This window comes from Myodes glareolus, chromosome 4 (genome assembly GCF_982192425.1).
Source record: "Myodes glareolus chromosome 4, mMyoGla1.1, whole genome shotgun sequence".
Classification (NCBI taxonomy): domain Eukaryota; kingdom Metazoa; phylum Chordata; class Mammalia; order Rodentia; family Cricetidae; genus Myodes; species Myodes glareolus.
The window spans coordinates 83259884-83287066 of record NC_142029.1 but is presented as its reverse complement, the minus strand read 5'-3'; the positions used below and the strand labels follow the sequence as shown (position 1 = coordinate 83287066).

At 37.9% G+C, this 27183-nt stretch overlaps 1 protein-coding gene across 5 annotated transcripts in view; it reads left to right on the top strand.

Annotated features, from left to right (window-relative positions):
- The window catches only part of Dmxl2 (Dmx like 2), a 135781-nt gene that overhangs the window by 66619 nt on the left and 41979 nt on the right, over positions 1–27183 (top strand). For all 5 annotated transcript variants that reach the window (XM_048417613.3, XM_048417615.3, XM_048417612.3 and 2 more), the window contains exons 15-26: positions 905–1028; positions 4108–4227; positions 5805–6032; positions 8142–9815; positions 12959–13069; positions 15309–15478; positions 17248–17345; positions 18592–18757; positions 20195–20459; positions 22919–23988; positions 24622–24813; positions 26613–26689. In XM_048417613.3, the coding sequence (XP_048273570.3) occupies positions 905–1028; positions 4108–4227; positions 5805–6032; positions 8142–9815; positions 12959–13069; positions 15309–15478; positions 17248–17345; positions 18592–18757; positions 20195–20459; positions 22919–23988; positions 24622–24813; positions 26613–26689 (4295 nt within the window). The remainder of the gene's footprint in view (positions 1–904; positions 1029–4107; positions 4228–5804; positions 6033–8141; positions 9816–12958; positions 13070–15308; positions 15479–17247; positions 17346–18591; positions 18758–20194; positions 20460–22918; positions 23989–24621; positions 24814–26612; positions 26690–27183) is intronic.

Genomic DNA, 27183 nt, shown 5'->3' with positions numbered 1-27183 from the left:
AGTGCCAAGCTAATCAAAACTACTTTCTGTGAGGTTATCATCGATGGTCTCAGCATTCTTCCATTATATTCCCTTGCTTGTATGTACCTTTTCCTTGAATTTCAGTTTACTAGGTAGTTCTAGGTGGCTGTCTGTGATTGCTTTCATTCTCTGTGCGGTCTGGAAACATGGCCATGCCACATATCTCCAGTGGTGCGTTTCATAGGTCCTTCTCTTGACCCTCTACACTCTCATGTAAATGTATTCTGCAAAGGTTGTCATCTACTATAAACAGGTTCTCTCACAATCCCCACTAAATGGTCTACAGGAGTGCTCTGAGAGCCCTTCTCAGGCGTTAGTGTTTATTGGTGGAGCTCTCAGGTAGACTTGAAAAATCTGCTGGTTTTTAGTCTAGTGAGCATAGCTCTCAGGGCTGCAAGTGGTTTACATCATTTAACTACATTTGTATTTTTGAGTATTTTTAAAAGATTTATTCTTACTATTTTTAATTATGTGTAGGCATGTGTATCAGATTCTGGGTATGATGTACACATGAGTGTTGGTGCCCAAGGAGACCAGGGGTTTTGATCTCCGGGAGTTGGAGTCACAGTTGAGACCCACGTGACCTGGGTTCTGGAAACTGAGCCTGGGTCTTAAGCTCTGAGTGAGCTTTCTAGGGCCAGTGTTTGTTTTTGTTTGAGACACATATCTGATACTCTGTTTTGTGATTGGCTGTGCTATCTTTGAAAGTACTTTTTTTTCGTAATTCAAGAACGTCTTAGTTTTCTCCCTACTGTTTTCTTTCTAGTTAAATTAAGAATAGACTTTATATAGAGATTTGTGTTTTGTATATTAATGTGGGGAAGGTGGGGAATGGGAAAGAAGGAATTTCAAAGATGAAAAGCTTCACTTTTCTCCTTTGTAGTGTGGCACAAATACACAGCTACTGCATGTGTTTCAAGAAGATTTTATTATTGGATATAAACCACATAAAGAAGATATGGAGAAAAAGGAGAAGGAAACAGAAATATTTTTTCAGCCATCACAAGGTATGATTTTGAGGGTCGGTGGGGCTTGTTTTTAGCTGATGAAGTGCACTGACTCACTGCCATTCCAGAACTGCCTGAAATAAACAGTGGACTCTCCTCTGGGGGGGAAAGTGAGTTTGCTTATTTTGATCATTAAAAAACTCCCAGCATTCATCATGTGTGGGGTTCTAAAGTGATCACCCGAGCTTGGGCATGTCCAGCAGTCATCTGTCAGAGCTGCCTGGGTGTCTTGGCTGGAGAGACGGCTCAGTGGTTAAGAGCATTTTCTGCACTTCCAGAGAGCCCACCTTTGGTTCCCAGTGCCCCCCCCCCCCTTTATGGAAAGAAAGTAGGTTTTCTATAAGATCTTTAGAAAACAAACAGTATAATGTTTAGTTTCAACTTTTTAACATGAAGTATTTCTTTTAGAAATTATGATTTTGTATTTCTAGCAGTCCTGCTATATTACAATGACAAGGTATGTACTGCTCTAGGAATTCATTCTCTGCAGTGAGTGCCATTTTAGTTTACCAAGGGTTTCCAAACACTTATCCCTCTTTGATGTATTTCTTATGCCTCTGTCAAATTAGGCAAAATTTTTATTTTTTCTTTAATACTTCTTTAAGTTTTTCCTCTTTTGTATATAAAGTTTCTCTTTGCTTTTTCTACCAGTTGTTTAACTGTTTTCCTAAGGACTTTCCACATGCATATTTTTCTCATCCCTTCCTCTTCTTATTTTTGTATTTTCTAGCTTTTTAAAGAAATAAAAATACTTTATTTTATGTATATGGGTGTTTTGCCTATATATATGTCTGTGTACCAAGTGTGTGCCTAGTGCCTCAGTAGGTGAGAAGAGAGCATCGGCTCCCCAGGGACTAGAGTTAAGGATAGTTGTGAGCTGCCATGTAGGTGCTGATAACTGAACCTGGCTCTTCTGGAAAAGCAGCTGTTACAGCTGGGGTTTCTGTTACTATGATGAAACATCATGACCCAAAGCAAGTTGGGGAGGAAAGAGTTTATTTGACTTACACTTCCACATGAAAGTTCATTGTCAAAAGAAGTCAGGACAGGAACTCCAGCAGGGCAGGAACCTGGAGACAGGAGCTGATACAGAAGCCACCCCCTCATGACTTGCTCAGCCTACTTTCTTATAGGACCCAGGACGATCAGGCCAGGAATGGAACCATTAAGAAAATACCCAGCAGCTGGATCTTTCTGTTTTTCAAGACAGGGTTTCTCTGTGTAACAGCCCTAGCTATCCTGAAACTTGCTTTGTAGACTAGGTTGGCCTCTAACTCACAGAGATCCACCTGCCTCTGCCTCCCAAGTGCTAAGATTAAAGGTGAGTATCACCACTGTCTGACTCCAACAACTGGATCTTATGGAGACATTGTTTCAGCTGAGGTTCCCTCCTCTCTGATGACTCCACTTGTGTCAAGTTGACATAAAACTATCAAGCATAGTAGCCAGAGCTCTTAACCATCTCTCCAGCCCCCTACTGCATTTCTAAAGGTGATATTTTTGTTTATATTATCAAGCTAGTGAAATAAAAATCTTCAGACTCATAATAAACAGGTTTTTTTGTTATTTGCCTAAAATACTGATTGTTTTTGTTTGTTTGTTTGTTTTTTCAAAACAGGGTTTCTCTGTGTATCTTGGGCTGTCCTGGAACTCACTCTGTAAATCAGGCGGGCCTTGAACTCACAGAGATCCGCCTGCCTCTGCCTTCTGAGTGGTGGGACTAAAGGCGTGCACCACCACTGCCCGGCTAAAATACTGTTATTTTTGTTTGTGTTTTTTTTGAATCTGTATACAAAGTAGGTTCACATATTCTTGTGCACATGCATGGCTGGGGACTAAATTCAGGTACTCACACTTACCTGACAAGCATTTACCAACTGAGCCACCACCACCACCCCCGCCACCCAAAAGTTTTTATTTTAAAAGAAAGTTTATATTGTTCAATGTTGGTCTCATTTTCACTTCTAAGGAACACAGCTGTTAACAAGGAAAAATGTATCCATATGTGAAATTCCTATTTGTTCTCTGTGCCTTCCTTTACCACTGTTGCCCTCTCAAATTACTTACAAATTTTTAAAAATGTTATTTCATGTAAGAAAAGCAGCATAACAGGGTCAAAATTTTTCTATCATCTGTCTGTCTGTCTGTCTGTCTGTCTGTCTGTCTTTGTATGTGTGTGCATGTGAGGTCAGAGGACAACTTGGGTTCTGATGATTAGATTCAGATCTTCAGACTTGGCAGCAAGCTCCTTTACCCCATCCATCTCACTGACCCTCACGTTTAATTTTCAATGCCTGATTGATGGCCCATCTTTGGATTCCTTTTGTGTTGGCCTTTATGTGTTTATTAAATTGAAGTTTTATTTATTATTGTGTATGTGTGAGAGAGAGTTTTTAGTGTGCATCTGGAAGGGTACGACTTTATGGAGTCACTCTACCGTTTCGTGAGTTCTGGGAATTGAACTCAGGCTTGTGTGACAAACTTGTTTACTCATTGAGCCATATCACTGACCTCTTTGTGTACACTTGATAGAGCCAATTAGTTTTGATAACTCTGTAGCATTTGACACAAAAATTATATTAAAAATTAAAAATCATCCTCAAAATGAATTCTTCCTGTATGAGTCCATTTTCTAATATACTTCAATAGTCCAGTGCCGTAACCGATATAAATGATAGAGAGATTTTAGCTGTGATTTTGGTCCGAGGTTGACTATTTGGTCCAGCTCAGAATATCACATAGGAAGAGATACGGAACAAACCTCTTCTCTCTGCCTCCTAGAAAGCCACATTATGCAACCATAGTGACTTCATCCTGACATCCTTATCCAATCCTACCACCTTCTAAAGGCCCTACTTCTGAAAACTACAGTCAGATGATGTTTCTACCTTCTTAGTACCTTAATACAGTGGGAATTAAGTCAGAAAGAGTTTTCAAAAGGACAAATCATATTCAAGTAAATCACATTTTGCTTTCTTTTCAATTTCTGTGCATATCAAGAGGTTCTTTTTTATCTTTAAAAATGTTTTTCTAATCCTACAGAAAAACATTAATTATTCTCTTTCTCTTTGAACAATAGGATATCGACCACCACCGTTTTCAGAAAAATTCTTTTTAGTAGTCATTGAGAAGGACAGTAATAATAACTCTGTTCTCCATATGTGGCACCTTCATCTTAAATCTGTACAAGCATGTTTAGGTAAGTAATTATGTTACTGTTTTATACAGGGATGATGCAAAATAAAGACACTTTATAGTAAATTCTTTAGATTCTTTAAGATGAAACAATGAACAATAAATTGTGTTAATGTTGAGAGTAAGAATCTCTGCCAAGCTTTATTTACTTTATATTATTATTACTATTTTGATGTGTTTGTGGGGGGTGGGGTCTTGTGATATAGCCTGAGCTGTAGTAAAGCACAACCTAAAATCCTTAGTCTCCTGAGTGTTAGGTTTAGAAGAACTATACAACCGTGCTGAGCTTCAGAAACTGACTGACTCTGAAAATAAACCAGTTTGTGGGCACATTAGGCACACTGGAAATAAAAAAAAAAGAAAAGTTGACTGAGTTATTTTTAGGTAACATTTATCGAGTATTTACTGACTGTGATGCCATGTCTCTAAGTGCGCTCTGCTGGTACATTTTTGTAGACTCCCATTGTTCTGTGATACACTGTGTATCAGCTTAGCATTTTGAGAAACAGTTGCTGTTTGGCAAAATATAATTAAACACCTGAAGTTAGCATTAAGAAACACAATAATTTGGATAATAAATTATTCCATATATGCCTTACTATACACATTTAGGTTAATTATAAAGCAAAAAATGAATTTTGGGGACGTCTAGTGCTACATTGGGCATTCAGTAGCTTTTAGCTAGACAAGGACTTTATCATTGAGCTATATTTCCAGGCCAGTTTTCTTGACACACAGTCTCATTATGTAGCCTAGGCCAGCCACAAGCTCACTCTGTAGACTATATTGGGTAGTTTTTTGTTTGTTTTGTTTCTATACTACTTTCTGAGAGCTAATTATTAAATAAAGAATTGCATGGATTGCCATATTAGGCTGACTCTGTGGATAATATTTTACATAGGTATTTTACATAGTTTTGTCTTTAACTTGTATATGATACTTAACTATTTTTATGGATTGCCGTGTGACATCTCAATACATAATGTTATGTGTAATCTTTGATTCAGTATAGCTGTCTCATCATCTCAGACATTTGTCTTTTCCTTGTTAAGGTGAATCTACTTTAAACTAACTAGTACAAAGTACTCAGAAGTGTCAAAAAGATCCTATTATTTCTCATAATTATTACTAACCAGTTTTATAAACATGAAATAAGTATCTTTACCTACTAAACAAGCTCACTAGCTTACTAGGTTGCTTATTAAAAGTACAGATTACTGAGATCTGTCCCAAGTTGATAGAATTAGTATCTCTGGGGTTAGACATGAGAGTTTGTGTGTTAGTGCATTTCCTAGGCCTTTAGTGTACTTAAGGCTTGGGAATGCTGTGCTATGTAGTCAGTTAAGGTTTTAGATCTCATATGTTGTGATCCTCCCCTGACATGTCCATGTGAAGGAGTTAGTCATGCCGAGAAAGAACCAAATAGTTTAAAAGTATATCTTCTCGAGGAACCCATAAGGAATCTGAGAATTGTCTCCTAAGAAGTGGAAGTACTTCCAAGAAGCTGCATTTCTTAGAGAATAAGAAAAATATCCTCCCTCGTATATAGTGTGATGAAACATCTCAAATGTATTTGTACAGCCAAAGCTGCAGAAGGGATCTCATCTGACAGCCTGCTCTCAGTACCTGGACAGAAGAAGGTGGACTCTTCTCTAGAAACACCCCCGAGTGTGAGCTCCATGCCTCATTCATCGTCAATTGCCAATCTCCAAACTGCTAGTAAACTCATTCTGAGTTCCAGACTGGTATACAGTCAGCCTCTGGACCTGCCGGAAGCTGTCGAAGTAATTAGAGCAACACCTTCAGCAGGTAGTGTTCTTGGGACAGAGCAGTGGTAGCTCAGAGTCTTGTCTTCTGGTGTGTGCTACAGTGACATTGACTTAGTTATCGCTTATAGTGATCTAACCATTTACAAGCATGTTTTGTTAATAATAGTTTTTTAATGATAAATTCAGCTTTTTGGCTCTCTTTTGATCATGCTCATGTGGAGGAGTGGGTAATGGTTAGAAGAAACCAAACAGTTTAAATGTATATTTTCTCATGGCAACAAGGAGTCTAAAATTTATCTCCTAAGAAGTGAAAGTATTTATAAGAAGCTGCATTTCTCCCCCCTCCCCCGCCTTTCTTTATTTTTTCTTCTCATTATGTAACTCATGCTGGCCCTGAACTTTTGGCCTCTTTCTGTCTTAGACTCCTGGGTGTTGGGAATACCTTTTTCTTTAAAAGTATCTATCAAATTTAGTTCACACATACATAATAAAGGTAAAACATGATTATCACACAGTGAAGTCTTAAAATATTGTACATTTGTAAATTTAGGGATGGGATGCCACAACATAATGCATGTGTTGGTCAGAGCATATTGTACAGGAGTCAGTTATGATAGGTTCAGAGATCATACTTAAGCCATGAGATGTGGGGGCATGTATCTTCAGTACTGAGCCATCTAGCTATGAATATAATAGCAAGTGAGCTTCAGCAGTTCACAGGCAAATGTATTTCTTCTCTGAAGTTTTGCTATCATACATAGTATTCCAAAATGTAGACAAGATACCTCACATTAAAATATGCATTTCAGGACATTGAAATGGCTCTGTTGTAGAGGCATTCTCTGCTTAATGACCTGAGTGCACTCTCGGGTCCTGAGCGTGGCAGGCCTCCACGTGCACACCCTGACACATGTGCACGTGCACTCACATACTGTAAATAGTTTTTTTTAATTAAATATATATCATCTACCTATCTATCTATTATTGGCCTGTCTATCTGCTCTCTCCATCGATATATCTTATTTTCAGAGCAGAATGTGACTTGCCTGTAATTATACTGACTTTAGCAAGGCAGATGAGGTAATTTGAAGGATTGGACTGGAGGCTGCATTTGAAATGACTCGCCACTTGTGGAATTCTAATTGGAGAGTTCCTCGGATAATGATACTGACAAACAAAAATGGTGGTTCAATCTTACTTTGATTTCTGGTGGATACTGAGTACGGGGTGTTCTTACCCGTCCCGCAGACATATCTGCATTCACAGTGGAAAGATTACCTTGAGGAAAATTTTATTATGGGCTTTTGTTTTCAATGCAGATCTAGACAATTTTTTTGTTTTTGTTTTGTTTTATTTTTGGTTGGTTTTTGATAGAATCTTTGTAGCCGAAGCTGGTCTTCATCTACTCACTGATGTATTTTAGGAAATTTTTAAACTTGTAATCCTTCTGTTCTGCCGTATAAGGGCTGGGGTTGTAGGTATATTTCCTAAATACAAAGTTTGTAAAAATCTTTTAAAATATTTTTAAAATCTTTTAAATGTGGCTGTCTGGTTAAGAGTACTTGCTGCTCTTCTAGAAAACTACAATTAAGCACCCACAGCAGGCAGCTTATAACCTCTTGTAAATACAGCTCTAGGAATCTGTCACCTTCTTCTGGCCTCCAAGGTCACCTGTACTCATGTGCATATATACAAACTTGGACATATACACATACTCATACACATAACTAACTAATAAATATTTAAAGATACTTGGAGAGTTTGGCATATTCTCATTTGTTTATTGAAGCTCACAAATAATTATATATTACAGGCCTTATGAAATATTTTCAAATATTTCATTAGACAGTAACATCCCAAGTCAAGTAATAACTGTTGCCTGTTATTTATATGGAACAGACTTATGTGACTAAATGATTTTCCCATTCTTCCAAAGGTATTGATAGATTGGAACTTGTATCCAGCTTTTAAGACCCCAAATATTAGTCATTATCTTATGGTTGGATATAGATGGGAAGTGTTAGTGGTTATAGACAGGAATGACATGTGAGAGTTCTGGTTCAACCTTAACAGAGGGTGAATTAAACTGTACTGATCTTACATTTTGTGGTTCTCTAATTATGACTGTTTTTCTTTTCCTTTTGTTAAGGTCATCTGAGTTCCTCTTCAATTTATCCAGTGTGCCTTGCACCTTACTTAGTGGTTACAACTTGTTCAGACAACAAAGTACGCTTCTGGAAATGTTGTATGGAAACTAACTCACTGTGCAGTACAAGTGATGGGAAGGAAACCTATCACTGGAGGAGATGGCCCTTGATGAATGATGAAGGAGAAGATAATAGCAGTACTGTGAGCATTGTGGGAAGGCCTGTCGCTGTTAGCTGCTCATACACAGGCCGTCTGGCAGTGGCTTACAAGCAGCCTGTCCACCACAATGGTTTTATTTCTAAAGAGTTTTCTATGCATGTCTGTATATTTGAATGTGAATCTACAGGAGGGTCAGAATGGGTTTTAGAACAAACGATTCATCTTGATGATTTGGTTAAGGTTGGGAGTGTACTTGATTCAAGGGTCAGTGTTGACAGTAATCTGTTTGTATATAGCAAATCAGATGCCTTTTTAAGTAAAGATAGATACCTTATTCCAAATATCAAGCATTTAGTACATTTGGACTGGGTATCAAAAGAAGATGGCTCTCACATTCTCACAGTGGGGGTTGGTGCTAATATCTTCATGTATGGGAGACTTTCAGGAATTGTAACTGATCAAGCTAACAGTAAGGATGGAGTAGCTGTCATTACTTTACCACTAGGTGGTAGTATCAAACAAGGAGTTAGGTCAAGATGGGTTCTTCTCAGATCTATAGACTTGGTATCCTCTGTGGATGGCACACCTTCACTGCCTGTATCTCTTTCTTGGGTAAGAGATGGAATATTGGTGGTGGGAATGGACTGCGAAATGCATGTATATGCCCAGTGGAAGCATTCTGTCAAATTCGGAGACATTGAAGCTGACAGTCCTGTTGAAGAGACAGCGATACAAGATCATTCTGCCTTTAAATCCAGTATGTTGGCAAGAAAAAGTATTGTTGAAGGAGCAGCTATCACTGATGATGTCTTCTGTTCACCAACTGTAGTTCAAGATGGTGGCTTATTTGAGGCTGCACATGCACTGTCTCCGACTCTCCCACAGTATCATCCCACTCAGCTTTTAGAACTGATGGACTTAGGGAAAGTTAGAAGAGCTAAAGCCATTCTCTCCCACTTAGTAAAGTGTATTGCTGGTGAAGTTGCAATAGTTAGGGATCCTGATGCTGGAGAAGGAACTAAGAGGCATCTGTCTCGGACCATTAGTGTGAGCGGCAGTACAGCAAAGGATACAGTTACCATTGGAAAGGATGGCACTCGGGATTATACTGAGATAGATTCTATTCCTCCGTTACCACTACACGCATTGCTTGCTGCAGATCAGGACATGTCCTACAGAATTTCAGAAGAGAGTACCAAAAAGCCACAGAGCTATGAGGCTCATATTGAAAGCCAAGCAGAGGATCAGTATTCAGAGCTGTTCCAAGTCCAAGAGATAACAACAGATGATATCGATTTAGAGCCAGAGAAGAGAGAGAACAAATCAAAAGTAATAAACCTGTCACAATATGGACCAGCTTACTTTGGCCAGGAACATGCTAGAGTACTTTCAAGTCATCTAATGCACTCAAGTCTCCCAGGCCTTACCCGCTTGGAGCAGATGTTCCTTGTAGCACTGGCTGATACTGTGGCAACCACCAGTACCGAGCTTGATGAAAACAGGGATAAATGCTCAGGTAAATCGTCTCCATAAATGTTAAGTTTATTATTAGGAAAAATACTGTGTTGTCTGTGTAATGACTTTTATGTTGAGTTTTTTTTTCTTTCAAGTCTTGTAGGGAAAAAGACTCATGGATAATTACTATAAACTATACTTGATTGTAAAAAAAGGAAAATCGAGGCAGGCTGTCACTTGCATGTGTGACGAACAAATTTGTGAAGTCTGTATGCATTCTATGAGTACTTATATTCAAACATTTGTCTTAGTATTTCAAAAAGATTGATTCCTAATGATGTTTTCTCTGAGTGATAAAAATGATCCCTTTTTTGCTTCTTTTTTTTGTATCATGAAGCTTTTAGGGACCTCAGGAATCAACTTGCTTATTTTTCCATTTGAGGCATAGATAGTTTTTGAAAAATGTTTATTTGATGAATGTTTTTCTTCCATCTATGTATGTGCCCTGTATGCATGCCTAGTGCCTGTATCAAATCCCCTGAAACTGGAGTTACAGTTGATTGTGTGTGCTGGAAACTGAATCCAGATCCTCTGCAGGAACATTAAGAGCTCTTAAATGTTGAACAATCTTCAGCCCCATAAGTGACTTTTTATAGCTACATAAATTTGTGCAAAAATTTTAGACATTTAATGTAATGTGTATCTTGCCATTTGAAACTAGATATCATTCTCTCCTGTCCAGCTAGTTGAAGGCCATAGGTTTGATTGTAAGCAATGACATTTGCAAAGGAAACAAAATTATCAATCATTCATTCATTTGTTCATGCACCAAATATTATAGAGGATTTAAGGATTACTGTGTGCCAGGTACTTTATCCCATTTAATTATAATCCTCTAGTGGATAGGTGGCTATTTCTCTCTCTCTCTCTCTCTCTCTCTCTCTCTCTCTCTCTCTCTCTCTGTATGTGTGTGTGTTTTTACACATGAAAGAAATAATCCTTAGAAAATTTAAGAGATTCATATATAATCAGTTCTTCAGGCATTAACTGGCAGTTATAGGGTTCATATGTGGAAAATGTTGCTTTCAAGCCTGCATTAAATCACTTTGGGAGTGGAGATGAAAATGTTTGCTATAAGCAGAAATATTTTTGACAGGTTTAAATTCTCAGGCTATATTGCCCTACAATTTTCCTTCTGTGGATTTAAATAACCAGAGATCTTAGAAGGTTTGCTTGTGACCTATTTTCTAGAAATGTTGAGAAGTAGAAGAAACTCATCATTATTACATAGTTGTGGGCAGTGGAGCAATACCATCCCTAGAACAGCCGTAAGCCCTGCACAATTGATATTGTTAGCTGTTTTTCTCTGGGGAGTTAAGAAAGTAGGGTTGGGGGCTGGAGAGACGGTACAGCCATTAAGAGTGCTTGCACTCTTGTAGAGGACCCAGTTTGGTTCCCAGTACCCACACTGAACAGCTTAGAACTGTCTGTGATCCAGGTCTAGAGTACTCTGACTCCTTAGAGCTCCTTGTTCATTTTCAGTCGTGTGCCCATACCCATACAGACACACAGACACAGGCACACACAGACATACACACAAACAATTTTTAAAGAATATAGACAAATCTTTAAAAAAGTATACACTTATTTTAATGCATGAAATAGTTTAAACTTTCTGATACAAAGCTTTATCACTGGCTAATAGTATATAAATGATTCTGGTCACAGTGGACATTCATGAGCTAGACAAGTCTGGAATGGGTATTTCCTTTTCATTCGTGGGGAATTGCACTTAAAGTTGAAATAAGTTGTATGTCTCAGTCAAAAGACTCTAAATAAGAGACTTTTTCTCTTTGTTCTGGTGAGACAGCTTCTGTCACATTGATGTCCAGTTCACTGGCACATGCTCTCATGTCAGTTCTCATGGATCTGTGTGCTCATTTCCACTTCCTGTTTGGGCCTCTTTCTTAGCCCGTGAACACTGGTGCATGCTCCTTTCTCGGGGCCTTTACATTTGCCTTTCCTGTGCATGGAATGCTCTTCCTTATCTATACATGACTCGTTTCCTAACCTCAAATTTCTGCTCACATTTCATCCCATTGTAAAGTTCTTTGGCTCTGTTGTATGAAACAGAACACTCTTGATTCAGCACATCCATCTCTCAGTTCTGTTTTATGTCCTTCATAGCATTTATTTCCCTATATTATGCATTAAGTTACTTTATCTCTGCCAATCCTGCAGTGCCTAAGTGGTCTTAATGGATGAATGCATATAGGAAGCAGAGCTGAAACTACACCTTGACAATGAAATATTTTGATTTCTTCTGGAAATCCTTTGCCTCTGGGGACTCCGTCATTTGCTGGCCTAGGTTCTGTCAGTGATTTTGCATTGCTGTTAGGGTTCGTTCACTCGCCATGCTTCCATGTCTTTGTCTAACCTTTCACTAAGTAGTATCAGATTTGTAAAGTGAATTTGTGGAGTCAAGCTAAGATTCAAGTTGCTCTTTTTAACCTAACACTACTAGCCCAGAGAATAAAATTTCAAATCTTTGGTAGTTTTTGGTCGAGTTAAGCAGCCTAGAAAATGTTAGTTTCTTAAATTATTGTAACAAAGATTTCACTTTAGTTATATAATTCCTGTCAGTAAAAATCTCAGTTCATAAAAAAAAAAGTCTGCCAAGAGTTGCAAACTTATTGTTTTAGTTACTGTGCTATTGTAGGGGAGAAACACCATGACCAAGCCAGTTTATAGAAGGAAATGTTTTTTTGGGGCTTCCAGTTTCAGAGAGTGAGCCCATGGCCATCATGGTGAAGAGCATAGTAGCAGAGAGACAAGCAGCAGGAGGGCATGCCGCTGAGCAGTAGCTGAGAGCGTGCATCTGATCCTCAAGCACAGTTACACATTTCACTAGATCTCAATGTTTCTTTCATTTAGTATGAGTAAGTATAGGTACTACTGTTATTTGTACTAATAGGTAACTTTATTTTTCCAAATCATTTTTCACTTAGCAGTTTTAAGATTTGTGTCTTATAAAGATACAGATTTTGTAAGAACACTAAATTATTTGCAAAGAAGGACTTTAAAATACACATTTTGTGCAGATTATTGCAAGGTTTAATGTTCAGTTCATACCTTTTGAATCTGTGGCTGTTCAATCCTGTTGAATCTCTTCTTTCTTAACATATTTTCTTGTTAAAATTGCAGGAAGAGACACCTTAGATGAGTGTGGTTTGAGATACTTGTTAGCAATGCGCTTGCACACATGCCTGTTAACATCACTGCCTCCTTTATACCGAGTCCAGCTCCTCCACCAAGGTACTCTACTTGCTGTTTGAATCTTTATACCCCTTTGATTTAATGTGGTGGGTTGGGTGTGTTTGTGTCTTAGCAGCAGGTGGATCATGTGACAGTAGCCTGAGATCGTCATGTGACATGGTACCTACTTGCCATTTCTTGTTTGTGCCCTGCTCTGTGACCGTTGTTCCTATAGTAGTGCTAAAGTTGTAGTCAGAGATGTAGGCCTGAGGCTGTAATAATGCAGTGTCTCTATGGGACAGCTCTGAAGTTGTCTGATGCTTTCTCTTTAAAAACATATAAGAATTTTATTCTTTGTGTTGTTGTGTTTCTATTCCCCCCCCCACCCACTTCCTTCCTTTTTATAGGATCTCTCTGGCCTTGAGCCCTTGGTGATCCTCCTTGAGCTTCCAGATGATGAGGCTACGTGCATATTCCACCAGGCCACATTTATTAATTTTTTATTTAAGTATATAGTCTTTGTTGCTTTCAAGGAAAGTTAGTGTTTCAGGAAGAGGTCCCATATTGACCTAGTATATTTGCTTAGGTTCAACATATTGCCACACCTTGAGACAGATTTGTATCATCCTCTTCCTATAGAAACAATAGAATTTTAGAGTGACTGCCCTAAACAGGATTCTTTGTAAGAATTTAGACTCCCAGTCTGGTTCTCATTTCTTTAGACTGTATGCCCATATGGAGTTTGGAATGTGGTCATCAGAATCCCAAGCTTGCTGGACTGTTGTCCTTACTACTTGGCGTTCTAAAGTAGTATTTGAAAACAAGAGCTAGTTTTTTTTCATTTATGTTTAATTTTTGGTGTCTTTTTATTTTTTGTGTGGGTGTTTTGTCTACCTGCCTGTCTCTGCAAGCTTGTAAAAGCAGTCAATGTTCTTAGCTGATGATCCATTGCTCTAGCCACAGATTTATTTTTATTTTTATTGTTTTTGAAGTAAAGTCTCACTGCATACCATGCTCATGTGGATCCAGAGCTTGTGACCGTTCTTGTTCTACCTCCCAAGTGTTGAGATTACAGGTGTTCCACCATGCTTGGCAAAACCAAGATTTTGCTATGCATTAAAAATATACTTCATCCTCTCAACCCTTATTTTCAAGACATTTAGATTTTTCTGGTTTTTAAAATTCAATGATCATTGCAATGAATTATCATATAGTGTTACATAAAATACTTATATTTAATATTGTTATTTTTCTTTATATTTTAATCTATGTGTTCTGATTATTTCCACATGTTATTTTATTAATTAAACATTTTTGAAACAGGTATATATTTCTTGTTGGTTTCCTAGCAGTTGAGTTACTGAGTCAGAAGGTGACTTAGCTCTTAGCTCCTTAACTCTTCCTTAGTTTTAGCAAAATGTCCTTCAGAAAAAAATATTCATTTACATTACTAGTAGTGTTTGATGTCAAAACTCAGCCTATAACCAGTATCTGATACATTTTTTCTGTTCGGTCCTTCTCCCCTCCCTTTCTCTCCCTCCCACTTCTTTCTCTCTCATCTGTCTCTTCCTCCCTCAACTCTGGTAGGTCTTTTAGTCCTTTATTCCTTCCTTTCTGTTTAGCGAGATGAGCCTCATGCCTGTGTATATTCTTTACATTAAATGCAACTGGAAGTATTTTTAGAGCTTGCTTTAAGTGACCTTTAACTCTCTGCTTAGAGCAAAGGATAGAGAAAGTTTTAGAATTCAGTGCCAAAAGATACCATTCTCAGGTAAATGACAGTGAAAATAATAATGTTTGTAGGCCAAAACTTTCTGCTTGACCAGTGTTTGCTCTTTGTAAATTTGGTACCTGTACATGTGAATAGTTTGTTACTCAAATATCCTTATTTTTCATTGATTCAATTTCAGTGTTAATCTTTTGTTTCAAGTTTTCAGGTAGCTAAGGTTGGGCTCAAACTGAAGATGACCTTGAACTTCTGATTTTCCTGTCTCCACCTCCTGAGTACTGGGATTATATGCATGTGATACTATACCACTTCATCTCTTAATATTTTTGTTTTATGTTAAATATGAAATTTTATGTGGAATAAAAGTTAAGTCATTTTAATGTTATATGTCTTGTCACTGATCTTGATTTCAGAAGCTTATAGTACAAAGTCCTGAATTATGGCAGAGTTCTTTTATTCTGCCTTTCTGCTTGAAAATACTTTTTAGAAAACAAGATTCTAAATAAGCAAAATATTGTTTTGTTGTTACTGATATAGTTCACAAGGCTATTGTTTATGTTTCCAATTTAGGTGTGTCTACCTGCCATTTTGCCTGGGCTTTTCATTCTGAAGCAGAGGAAGAACTAATCAATATGATTCCAGCAATTCAAAGAGGGGACCCTCAATGGTCTGAATTAAGAGCCATGGGAATAGGCTGGTGGGTGAGGAACGTTAACACACTTCGAAGATGCATTGAAAAGGTAACTTTCTTTCATTGGATTTTAAAAGACTGTCATTTCCCCTTCTTTCTTATCCTCTCACTCTTAAATTCACGTTCCCTATTTGTTTGATCATTGTTACGCATATGCGCACACACATTATTCCTTCTTTCTTCTGTATTTATCTCCCTCCCAATTAAAGCACCCATCCCTGGTTTTTTTTCTTTCCCCCTTCAAAATACTTATACATTCCTTTTTCCTCTCTTGCTTCTCTACCCTTCTTGTTTTTTTTTTTTTTTGAACACAGGGTGTTATGTAGCCCAGTCTCTCTTCCTGCCTCTACTAGCAAACATTTTTAAAATTGTTTTAAAAATTAAAAACAATTTAAATTTAAAAACATTTTAAAATTTAAAAACATTTTTAAACTATTTTTAAAATTCTAGAAAACCTACTATAGAGAACTAGTTTTTACAGTTTGAGAGTTTCTTAGAGTAATTTTTAGAAATTGCATTTATTTATTTATTTGTTTGTTTGTTTTTTGAAACAAGGTTTCTCTGTTTATCTCTGGCTCTCCTGGAGCTCATTCTGTAGACTAGGTTGGCCTCAAACTCACAGAGATCCACTTGCCTCTACCCTCATGAGTGCTGGGATTAAAGGCATGTGCCACCACCACCCAACTAGAAATCACATTTATTTATTGTGTGTGTTTGCATGTGTATGTGTACATGTGTGGGTGCACATGTGCACATAGAGTTTCAAACTTGACCTTTATAAAATTCTATGCAGTATGGTTGTTTTGTTGTTGTTATATCTAGTATTTATTTGTTTGTTTGTTTTGAGGCAGGATTCCACTGTGTTTGCATCTCTGGCTGTTCTGGAACTCACTGTATAGACCAGTTTGGCTTTGAACTCAGAACTCTGCCTGCTTCTGCCTCCTGAATGTTGGGATTAAAGACTTGCGCCAGCCACTACATGCCCAACTAATGGAAGAGAATTTTTTGGACATTACGTTTGATGTGTGTCTTATTTGAAAACAGAACAACACTTGTGCATGCTCCAGCAACCCCAGTACTTTAGAAGCCCAGGAAGGATCTGGAGTTGAAAGGCAGCTCAGGTTACAGAGCACATCCAGGCTAGTTTAGGCTTCATGGTAAGGTCCTCTTTCAAAAAACATAAGCTAGGTGTAGGGTGAATGCTTATAATGCTAACACTGAGGAGGCTAAGGCAGGAGGGTTGTCCTAATTTGAGTCCACCCTGGGCTACATAGTGTGCTCAAAGCTATCCTGGAATGCATAGTAGAACCCTCAAACAACAACAACAATCAAACTCAGATTGTTAGTCTTGACAGCATGTTTCTTTATCCACAGAGCTGCACATTAAGAAATACAGTGTGTTGAATTTTCAAAAGATGATCATATCTATTGAATTTTCTTTTATTGTTAATTTATTCCTACCTAGTTTTTCCTTTTTTCCCCTTAGTGTGTGAATTTAAGCTATTTACGTAAAGCTCTTGGCTCAGTTACTTCCCCTATAAAATGACACTAGTAGCATTTCATAGTGGGTAATATTCATTAAGATTAATGAAAGTATATGGTAAACAGTCACATAAATACTACCTACTATGCTGTTTTTATTAGGATTATTGGCATACAAATGCTTTTCTCTAGGAGGATGCCGTCATAAGCTATTGGGTCCATATATTCTCATTTCTGTAGTTGTAAGCTAAGGGAGTAACAATGAAGCATTAATTGTTGGAGTAATTAACTGTGGTTCTTTTTCAAGCAGTTATATGTTATTTTACTTACTCTTAGGTTGCCAAAGCTTCTTTTCAAAGGAACAATGATGCCTTAGATGCTGCTTTATTCTACCTTTCAATGAAGAAGAAAGCGGTAGTGTGGGGTCTGTTCAGGTAATGTACCTCAGCACTTCACATGGTCTCATGGAACTCTGTCAAGTCAGCTGACTTCTTTATGTCCTGGTTCTTTTATTTGCCTTAAATGGGGAAAATATCTTTTATTTTAGTTTAAAGGATGAGATATTTTGTTGTTGTTGTTTTTTGGGTTTTTTGTTTGTTTGTTTGTTTGTTTGGTTTTTTTTGTTTTTTTTTTTTTTGAGACAGGGTTTCTCTGTAGCTTTGGATCCTGTCCTGGAACTAGCTCTTGTAGACCAGACTGGCCTCAAACTCATAGAGATCCGCCTGCCTCTGCCTCCCGAGTGATGGGATTAAAGGCATGCGGCTCCACGGCCTGGCCATGTTGTTGCTTTTTTTCAAGACCGAGTTTCTTTTTTTGTTTTAATTATTTATTTATCTTGTATGCAGTGTTCTGCCTGTATATATAACTGCAGGTCAGAAGAGAGTACCAGATCTCATAGATGGTTGTGAGCTACCATGTGGGTGCTGGGAATTGAACTCAAGACATTTGGAAGATCAGGCAGTGCTCTTAACCTCTGAGCCATCTCTCCAGCCCCAGAGTTTCTTTTTGTAGCCCTGGATGTTCTAGAGCTCACTTTGTAGACCAGGCTGGCCTCAAACTCAGAGATCCATCTGCCTCTGCCTCCAGAGTGCTGGGTTTAAAGGCATGTGCCACCACCACCCAGCTAAAAGATAGAATCTTATAAAAATGTTGATAAAAGCACATTGGAAAATAAAAGACAGTCTTGTGTCCTGTGTGAGAGTGCATGAAGCCTACCAGCTTTCCTTATTTAGTTTTGCTTTTTGTATGAGTACATTCCTTATTGGAATGCAAGTAAGCAACATCTGTAATTGGAGTTGTTGGTCTTTTAAGAGTCATTTATTTTATATCATGCATGTAGACGGGTATTTTTGTCTGTGTGTATTGCCTACATGTATGCATGTGTACTGCATGCATGCCGTATCCCCAGAGATCAATAAGGACATTGCATCCCCTGAGATTAGAGTTACTGACAATTGTAAGCCATCACCTGGGTACAGGAAATCAAACCTGGGTCTGCTGGAAGAGCAGCCAGTGCCCTTGACCACTGAGCTTCCTTTCCAGCCCCTCTGCTGGGCTTCTTTAAGTTGAATGTTAGAGCTTGGTTTTTTCCCCTTTTTTCTCTATCTTCATACAATCTATAAATAATTAAAATATTTTAAGTGTGAGATAGTCACTAATGTATTGTGTCCTCATTCCCAGGTCACAACATGATGAGAAGATGACAACATTTTTCAGCCACAACTTTAACGAAGATAGATGGCGGAAAGCTGCTTTGAAAAATGCTTTTTCTTTACTTGGAAAACAACGCTTTGAACAATCTGCTGCCTTTTTCTTGTTAGCTGGTTCATTGAAAGATGCCATAGAGGTATAAACGTGTAAATAAGCAATCATGCAGTGAGGCCTTTGAGCAGCTTGTAATTTTTGTTAGATGGTTGTAAGAGTGAAATAACCACAGCGCTTGCTGAAGTCAGACAGTGGCGCTGATCAGTTAAGGGGAATTACAGCTTCAGGTGTGGAGTGTTACAGATTAAGATAAAATGTAAAACTTGCAGAAAATGTCAAGAGTAGTTTATGAGTGTCTTTCTACCACCCGCCTCATGATTCTGAGCCATTTAAGTATGTGCATAGGTTATGACCGCCTTATTTTGTGCAGAAAAGCTGCTGTTTAAGTACTTGGCGCTAAAGTGGCAGTTTGTGCTATTCTACAGTGTTCCTGCCGTAAGTGTTGTCAGTGTGTGTGAGGAGGTGAAACGTTGCATCTTTTGTTGCATAATCCTGGCAGGTGATTAAAAAGTCATTAATAATTCTGTTTCCTGATTACTCTTCCTTTTAGGTTAGTTATTACCTTTATGAATTACTTAGATTCAGACAGAAGTAAAAATAGAATTGAAAATGATCCTAGTATTTTGAAATGCGAGCCTGGACAATGGAGAGACTCTGTCTCTAAAAATACAAAGTATATGATATATTATATATATTATTTTATAATATATCCTCTATATATTATATAAGATTTCCCCCTATATATTGCATTCTACATATTACATCCTATATAATATGTAATATAATATAATATAGAAGTTACATAGTCCTTGAGTCTGCTTAATTTTTTATGGGATTTTTTTCTTTTAATTTATAACTTTTAAAAAATAATAAAAATCTTAAAACAGCAACATTTTAAAAAACCCAATATCATGATAGAAGAAATAGTGAATATATCATAAATTCTAGAAAGCATTTTTTTACACTTCAACATGTTTATAACATTTTTATAGTTATAAATGCCTGTAATTCTGAAGTGGATATGTTAGCTTAGAAGATAATCAGAGGAGATGTTGATGAAGAGTCTCAGGCTCAGCCGTTAAAGTTGACTTAGGGTCCCATATAGGACAGGGATCAGTTTTTCCTTAGTAAACTTTCTAAAGTAGTTCGAAGTCTTATAAAAATATGTTTGGAAATTAAGAGGAACTGATGTATAAATCAAAACATTTTAAGTAGTGTTTAATTTAAGAATGAATGCTATTTAAATTAGCCTAAGACTGAGATAACACTGACATACTTTGTTTTGTGCTCATTTCATGTATGATCATTTAGTCTAGAGGCTACTATGTTGTGGTTGCTCATATGTCTGCCTGCTTTGAAATTCTACCAAGCAGTCATCTAGCTACATCTCATGATCTCAGCCTCAGGGCCCCTCCATACCCCGGAGACATAAATAGGCAATTTCATGGTACCAGTGGGATAATGTTTGTCTAGATTAATTGTCACTAAGATAAGTATTTCTTAATATTTAAATTTGCAGGTGTGTCTTGAAAAAATGGAAGATATTCAGCTAGCTATGGTTATTGCCCGTTTATTTGAATCTGAATTTGAGACTTCATCCACTTATATATCCATCTTGAATCAGAAAATTTTGGGTTGTCAAAAGGATGGCTCAGGATTCGATTGCAAAAGATTACATGCTGACCCTTTTCTGCGTAGTCTTGCCTATTGGGTAATGAAAGATTACACCCGAGCCTTGGATACATTACTGGAACAGACGCCAAAGGAAGATGATGAGCAACAAGGTAGATTTTTGTGTTTTTTTCAGTATCTATTCAAGAGTAAGACAAGTTTTAGAGGGAAGAGGCTCTGCCCCTAGCCGAAGACCTACTGACTAGTGACTTCTAGGGGAAGGGAAGTTCCTTTTCTTTGAGGGTGTGACTCCTGGCAGGTCCACTGTGCTCCAGCGCATAGTCCCATGCCATTGTGTATTTGGGCAGCACAAATTAGACTCGGTGGCTTATTTAAGAAAAATAAACAGCACATGGAGTTAGGAGAGAGTAAAAGGAGGGCTCAAGTGGGAGGTGAGAATGGTCAGAATACACTGTGTGCATCTGTGGAATCTGCAGCATGTATACTTATATTTTAAAAGATGGTTGCCTTACTTATTTTTCTTTTTTTTCTGAACATGTTTTGTGGAGGTATAGTCTTTTTACCTCATAGCCTTGTGTTTTAGGGTAGCCTGGACTCACTATGCTGCTCAGGCGATCCTTGAACTTACGACCCTCCTATCATAGCCCCTGTTGTTGGGCTTGCAGGTGTACACTACCATGCCTCAGAGTTGAGAAGTTATGTGACTTAATATTTGTAATAAAATCTGTATTTAACCATAATTTGAATAGTACTAAAATGATCACACATATTTTAGTTCTCACAGTTGTCTTTTCTTTGCTCTTATTTCAAATTAGATATTTTTCAAAAATCACCTTAAAGTTACCAGATTTTTTTCAAAAAGGGACAAGGAGAAGACAGTGGTAGTTTTTTTGGTTTTTGTTTTGTTCTGGGTCCCCCCCCACCTGCATGTATATATGTGCATCACATGCTTGAATGGTATCCTAAAATGTGAGAAAAAGGTGTTGAATCCTCTGGAACTGGAATTGCAGATAGTTGTGAACGGCCGTATGACTGTTGGGAATTGAACCTGTGTCCTTGGAAGAGCAGCTTAGCTGGCCTGCCCGCTTCCAGGGTTTCTCCTGTCTCCCCACCTCCCCACTCTTTAACATTATACAAAGGTGATTAGTTAGTCTTTTTATTTTCTTAAAGATATTTTGAACGCACAAGTTTCATATGCTTATGTTCAGTCATTAGCAATTTTTTATTGGTATTCAGACTGTCCCATGTTTAGTCATTGGTGACCTTGACTAGCTTTTTACTTCTTTTTGTATTTTTTTTTTTATAATTTCCTTGCTTTCTGGTATGGCAGAATGATTCTGGCTCACCTTGTATATTTTCTAACTTAGACCTGAAAATGCCCATTCCTCCAAAGAATTCTGCTTCTGTGAGTGGGGAATAATGTCTAGTCCTCTTGCTTCTAGGCTGTTAGAATGAATGCAGGTAGGACTTCTTTCTCCCCTAAGAATGCAAGAGATCATGTTTTCCTTCTCATCTATAAATGAGGTTCCTCTTAGGTTTCATATATGTGTCTTATAGTAAAAGACTTGTATTTTCACAGTATCAACATAGTTATTTACTATTCTTTATGCATGGAATAGTTTCATAATAAGAGTACAAATATGTGTTCTACAGCAAAATGGTAAGAAAACCTATACCTTTTTATATTATTGTTATGGTATGTCTTACTAAAGATGTATAGCCAAATCCTTATTTGAAAGTCACTTTGTAGTTTATCTCTATGTGACTATACTACCAGCTTGAGATACAATTCATTTGTTTAGTTTTGTATTTTGTGTGTGAACCACATCTTAAAAATCTAATTACCTTTTTAAATTAAATAAAATGTTGACAGTTTTAGCTGTGCAGTGATGACACACGCCTTTATCCCAGCACTCTGAAGGGAGAGGCAAATAGATCTCTGTGAGTTCAAGGTCAGCTTGGTCTACAAGAGCTAGTTCCAGGACAGGCTGATCTACATAGCATATTCCAAGTCAGATAAATAATGAGCCTATCTCAGATATCTGTGTGTATGAATGTATATATGTATATGTATGTGTATTTTTTCCAAGGTATTTTTAGAGAACTCAGGCTTCTTTCCCCATTCCTCCCACTTTTTTTTTTTTAAGGGAACTAGTTGTTTGTATTTCCCTTCCATTGACCTTTTGCAGGTAAAAGTTGTTGTGTTTGCCTCCTGACCTTTTTGACATCCATCACTCTAACATATGTCTCAGTTACATAGAGTTAATGATCACATGAATCAGTGCTGGGTTAATATTTATTTATTTATTTATAGTAATATTTACTGTCCTTTACATTTCTTTTTTTACTTTTTTTTTTCTTTCTGGTGTTTTTGAGATGGGGCTTGTCTGTAGCTTTGGAACCTGTCCTGGAACTCACTCTGTAGACCAGGCTGGCCTCAAACTCCCAGAGATCTGCCTGCCTTTGCCTCCTGAGTGTTGGGATTAAAGGTGTGTGCCACCACCGCCTGGCTATGTCCTTTATTTGGGGGAAAATACTAATTTATATTATTATTTTTCAGTAGCTGTTCAGATTAACATAGTAATTTGTGATTTTTCTCTGTTTTCTGTAGTCATCATCAAGTCTTGTAACCCCGTGGTATTTAGTTTTTACAACTACCTTCGGACACATCCTTTACTTATCCGAAGAAATCTTGCTTCCCCTGAAGGAACTTTGACAACTTTAGGTCTTAAAACTGAGAAAAACATTACTGATAAAATTAACCTCATAGAAAGAAAATTATTTTTTACTACCGCTAATGCTCATTTTAAAGTTGGATGTCCTGTTTTAGCCCTTGAAGTACTTTCTAAGATTCCTAAAGTAACTAAAATATCTTCCTTAACTGCAAAAAAAGATCAGCTTGACTTTGGTTCTGAGAGGGTGGAGAATGGGCCAGCAGGATCAGAAGCACTGAGTAATGGCAATGGCAGTGCTGGTGTTGCCTGGTCCTCAGTGACTTCCTCCCAGTTTGACTGGAGTCAGCCAATTGTCACAGTTGATGAGGAGCCTCTTCAGCTCGACTGGGGTGAAGACCATGATAGTGCCGCAGAAGAGGATGACGCAGGTGGCTTAGTGATGAGGAGTACAAATGCCGAGAAGGATGGGCAGGACCCCAAGGCCTCAGACCCTAGGGCATTATTGACCCCTCAGGAAGAAGATTGTGCTGGGGGTGATACTGAGGTTGATGTGATTGCCGAACAACTGAAGTTCCGAGCATGTTTGAAGATCCTTATGACTGAATTAAGAACTTTGGCTACAGGTTATGAAGTTGATGGAGGAAAGCTCAGGTTTCAGCTCTACAACTGGCTTGAAAAGGAAATTGCTGCCTTGCATGAGATATGCAATCATGAATCAGTTATTAAAGAATATTCCAGTAAAACATACTCTAAAGTAGAGAGTGAACTTCTGGATCAGGAAGAAATGGTGGACAAGCCAGACATTGGTTCTTATGAGCGCCACCAAATAGAAAGACGAAGATTACAGGCTAAACGGGAGCATGCAGAAAGACGGAAGCTGTGGTTGCAGAAAAACCAGGACCTCCTAAGAGTGTTTCTTAGTTATTGTAGCCTTCATGGGGCCCAGGGTGGTGGTCTGGCCTCAGTAAGAATGGAACTCAAATTTTTGCTGCAAGAGTCACAACAGGTATGGGCATCACTTGATGTTAGTCTCAGCTAGTTAAGTGCTTTCAGCAGCTCTTCCAGCTAAAGCTGTAAACCTAGGTTGTTGGCTCCTGTAGTCCTTGGAGGCACATGCTTGTTTCCAGTGTAGCTTCTTAGGTGAAGGTGTCAGTAACTAGAAGCTGGTCAAGTTTACTTCTCTGTTACTGTGATAAACACTGGTTAAAGCAACCTGGGCAGGATGGGGTGTATTTGCTTTTCAGGTTTTAGTTCATTATTAAGAGAAGCCAGGGCAGGAACTCAAGGCAGGAACAGAAGTGGAAACCATGGAGGAGTGCTGCTTTCTGGTTTGCTCTGCCTTCTTTCCTATACCGTGTAGGACTACTTCCCCGGGGGTGGCACTGCCCATTGTGGGCTTAGTAACCAAGAAAATGCTCCACAGACTTGCCTACAGGCCAGTGTGATGGATGAGATTCCTTGAGGTTCCCTCTTCCCAGCTATCTCTAGCTTGTGTCAAGAAGTACACTGTATGTATGCTGCCGTCTGCGTACCTTCTGTATCTGGGAGAGACAGGTGATCTGAGTACTGGTAGAGTGAGTGGACAGATACAGCGACACGCTGCCTTAGTCACGTTCTTAACCACTATTGTCACTTCCAGGAAACTACAGTAAAGCAGCTCCAGTCTCCACTGCCGCTGCCCACCACCTTGCCTCTGCTTTCAGCAAGTATTGCATCGACAAAAACAGTCATTGCTAACCCTGTGTTGTATTTAAATAATCACATCCACGACATACTTTATACCATTGTGCAGATGAAAACACCACCTCATCCCAATGTCGAAGATGTGAAGGTAATGTGGACTTTGTGGTTAATTGTGCACACTGGGAGGTAAATGTCTTTATTTGCTCTGTTTTGAGTATAGAGAGAGTAGTTGAAATATTTCTGTGTGCTGCCTCTTCACCTCCAATGATTCCAGGTTCCAGTGAATGCAATGAAAAGGATGCATTCTTTTTATTTTCTTTTTTTGTTGTTGTTATTGTTTGGTTTTGTTTTTTGAGATGGGGCTCTCACTCTGTTCCCTGGCTATCCCAGAGCTCACTGTGTAGACCAGACTGGCCTTGAACTCACAGAGATCCACCTGCCTCTGCTTCCCAAGTGCTAGGATTAAAAGTGTGTGCCACCACACCCAGCCTTAAAAGTATACATTCTTATTTCTAGAAAGACTATAGTCTTCCTTTCAAACAGGTAAATTCTTTTTATAATAAAACAATTTTCTAGACAGTATTCTTGCTACTTAATATTTATTTAGGTTTTCTCTTCTAATGAGTTCAAATGAACTAATAGTCTAGAAATAGAACTTTTTGTTTATATGTCAAGAAAATGTGAAAGTGTAGGTTGAGAGAGGGGTACCTGAGATAACCTTTTGGATTAAATGGCTCCTGAGAAAATATCCTTGTCACTTGTTCCCTGATGATTGTGTTTATTGGAGACTGTACAGTAGGTTAGAGGCAATCAGAATCCTAAATTAGCCCTCTACCCTATTCTGAGTGCTGAACTAATGAACTCCAATAAATCTCTTAGAGCCTGGCAGGGTGTGGGGAGGGATCTGCCTCCACTCCCCTGCATGGCTGTGTTCATGCTGCTCTATCCTAGTTATGGCACCTCATGCACAGTCTGTTCCTGCTGTTTTTAACCTTCCCCCTCTTTTGACAGGCGTATTTGATCTCTGTTGAGATACTTTTCTGAGGGATCCAGATTGTCTAATCATATCAATTTATTGCAGATTTCTAATCTATAGTATGAAGTAATCCATATTAGTATTCTTGTAGAGTTTGCTTAAATTATTTGTTAGACTAAAATAAAAAAAGATAGCAAGTTGGAAAATGCTCCTTTCCTTAGAATTTGTATAGGGCTCCCCCAACCCATCCCAGTTTTTCAAGACAGGGTTTTTCTATTAAATGTGGGTAGTAAAGACCAGCGCCACCACCACCAGGCTTGGATAAGGCTTTTAAAGGCATGGAACTACCTCTGAAGTCCCTTTGAATTTTAAGAAATTTATGAGTCTGAAAGTGTTGATTTAAGGGAAGTTTAAACTGTGTTTTTGAAAAATATTATATGTAGAATTTTAAAACTTTCTAAAAACACATTTTTATGACTTTCCTTTTCCTATCAATATTAACTAAATTATTTGCTTTCTGGAAAATGAGCCATTACACATAGAGCTTGATTTACTTACTGAACAGCCATTGTTACTGATAAGATTGAATCTTGCATAGTTTCATAATACAAAGCCTAAACGAAAAGTCTGAAAGTTCGGTGCATAGTTGGCTTCAGTTTTCCTTTTTATATCACTATGTAAGACAATTGTTTTTGCTTAGACAAGACCTAGTCTCATGAGACCTGGTCTGCTCAGTGCCTGGTAAGTATCAGGCTCACAGCAAGTATATATTTGATAAAGATATGTCCGAATGAGTCAGCTTTGTTTGGGCATGCCTATAAAGATGAGTTAGTTTAAAAGTAGGGTTATCTTCTGTAGGATCCAGTTTTATTTATGATTTTCTAGTTTCCTCAGTATTTCCTGACTTTTAAGATGTTGCTGTTGTATAGAAATGTTAGTGCAAATTGTAACTGTGGCTGTTTTGGTTTTAGGTGCACACACTTCATTCACTAGCAGCTTCACTTTCTGCATCAATTTACCAAGCATTATGTGACAGTCATAGCTACAGGTAAAAATAACAAATCAATAAAGAAACCACCCCAAATAATTTTAATGGAGCAAAGCATTCAACTGCTCCAGACTTTTATAGGATTCTTTTTCTTAGGGCTGAAAATAATTCCCTAGTATAAATGACATGTGTACTTTAATGGATAAAATAGACCCAGAGAGAAAATAATTAGTTGGTTAGTTTAGATATCACCTAGTAACAAAAGAGAAATATAGATTATGACAAGCAATAATGTGATCCTAATAACTGTCTTTGATTTCCTTGAAAGAAGATTCTGATCACAGTGTTTCATACTAGAGATCCCTAGTCCCTCAGAGGTCACGCTCTGAAGCCAATCAGCTTTTATGTGGTTAACTGGTTTTCAGTTGAAATTTAAAAAAAAAAAAAAACCTTGGAAGAGATACATGCTTAAAAGTTATTAGTTTAACTTATACTTTTATGTGTGATGTAGAATGTAGAAGTCAATTGATGGTATCAGTTTTGTTTGTTTATGC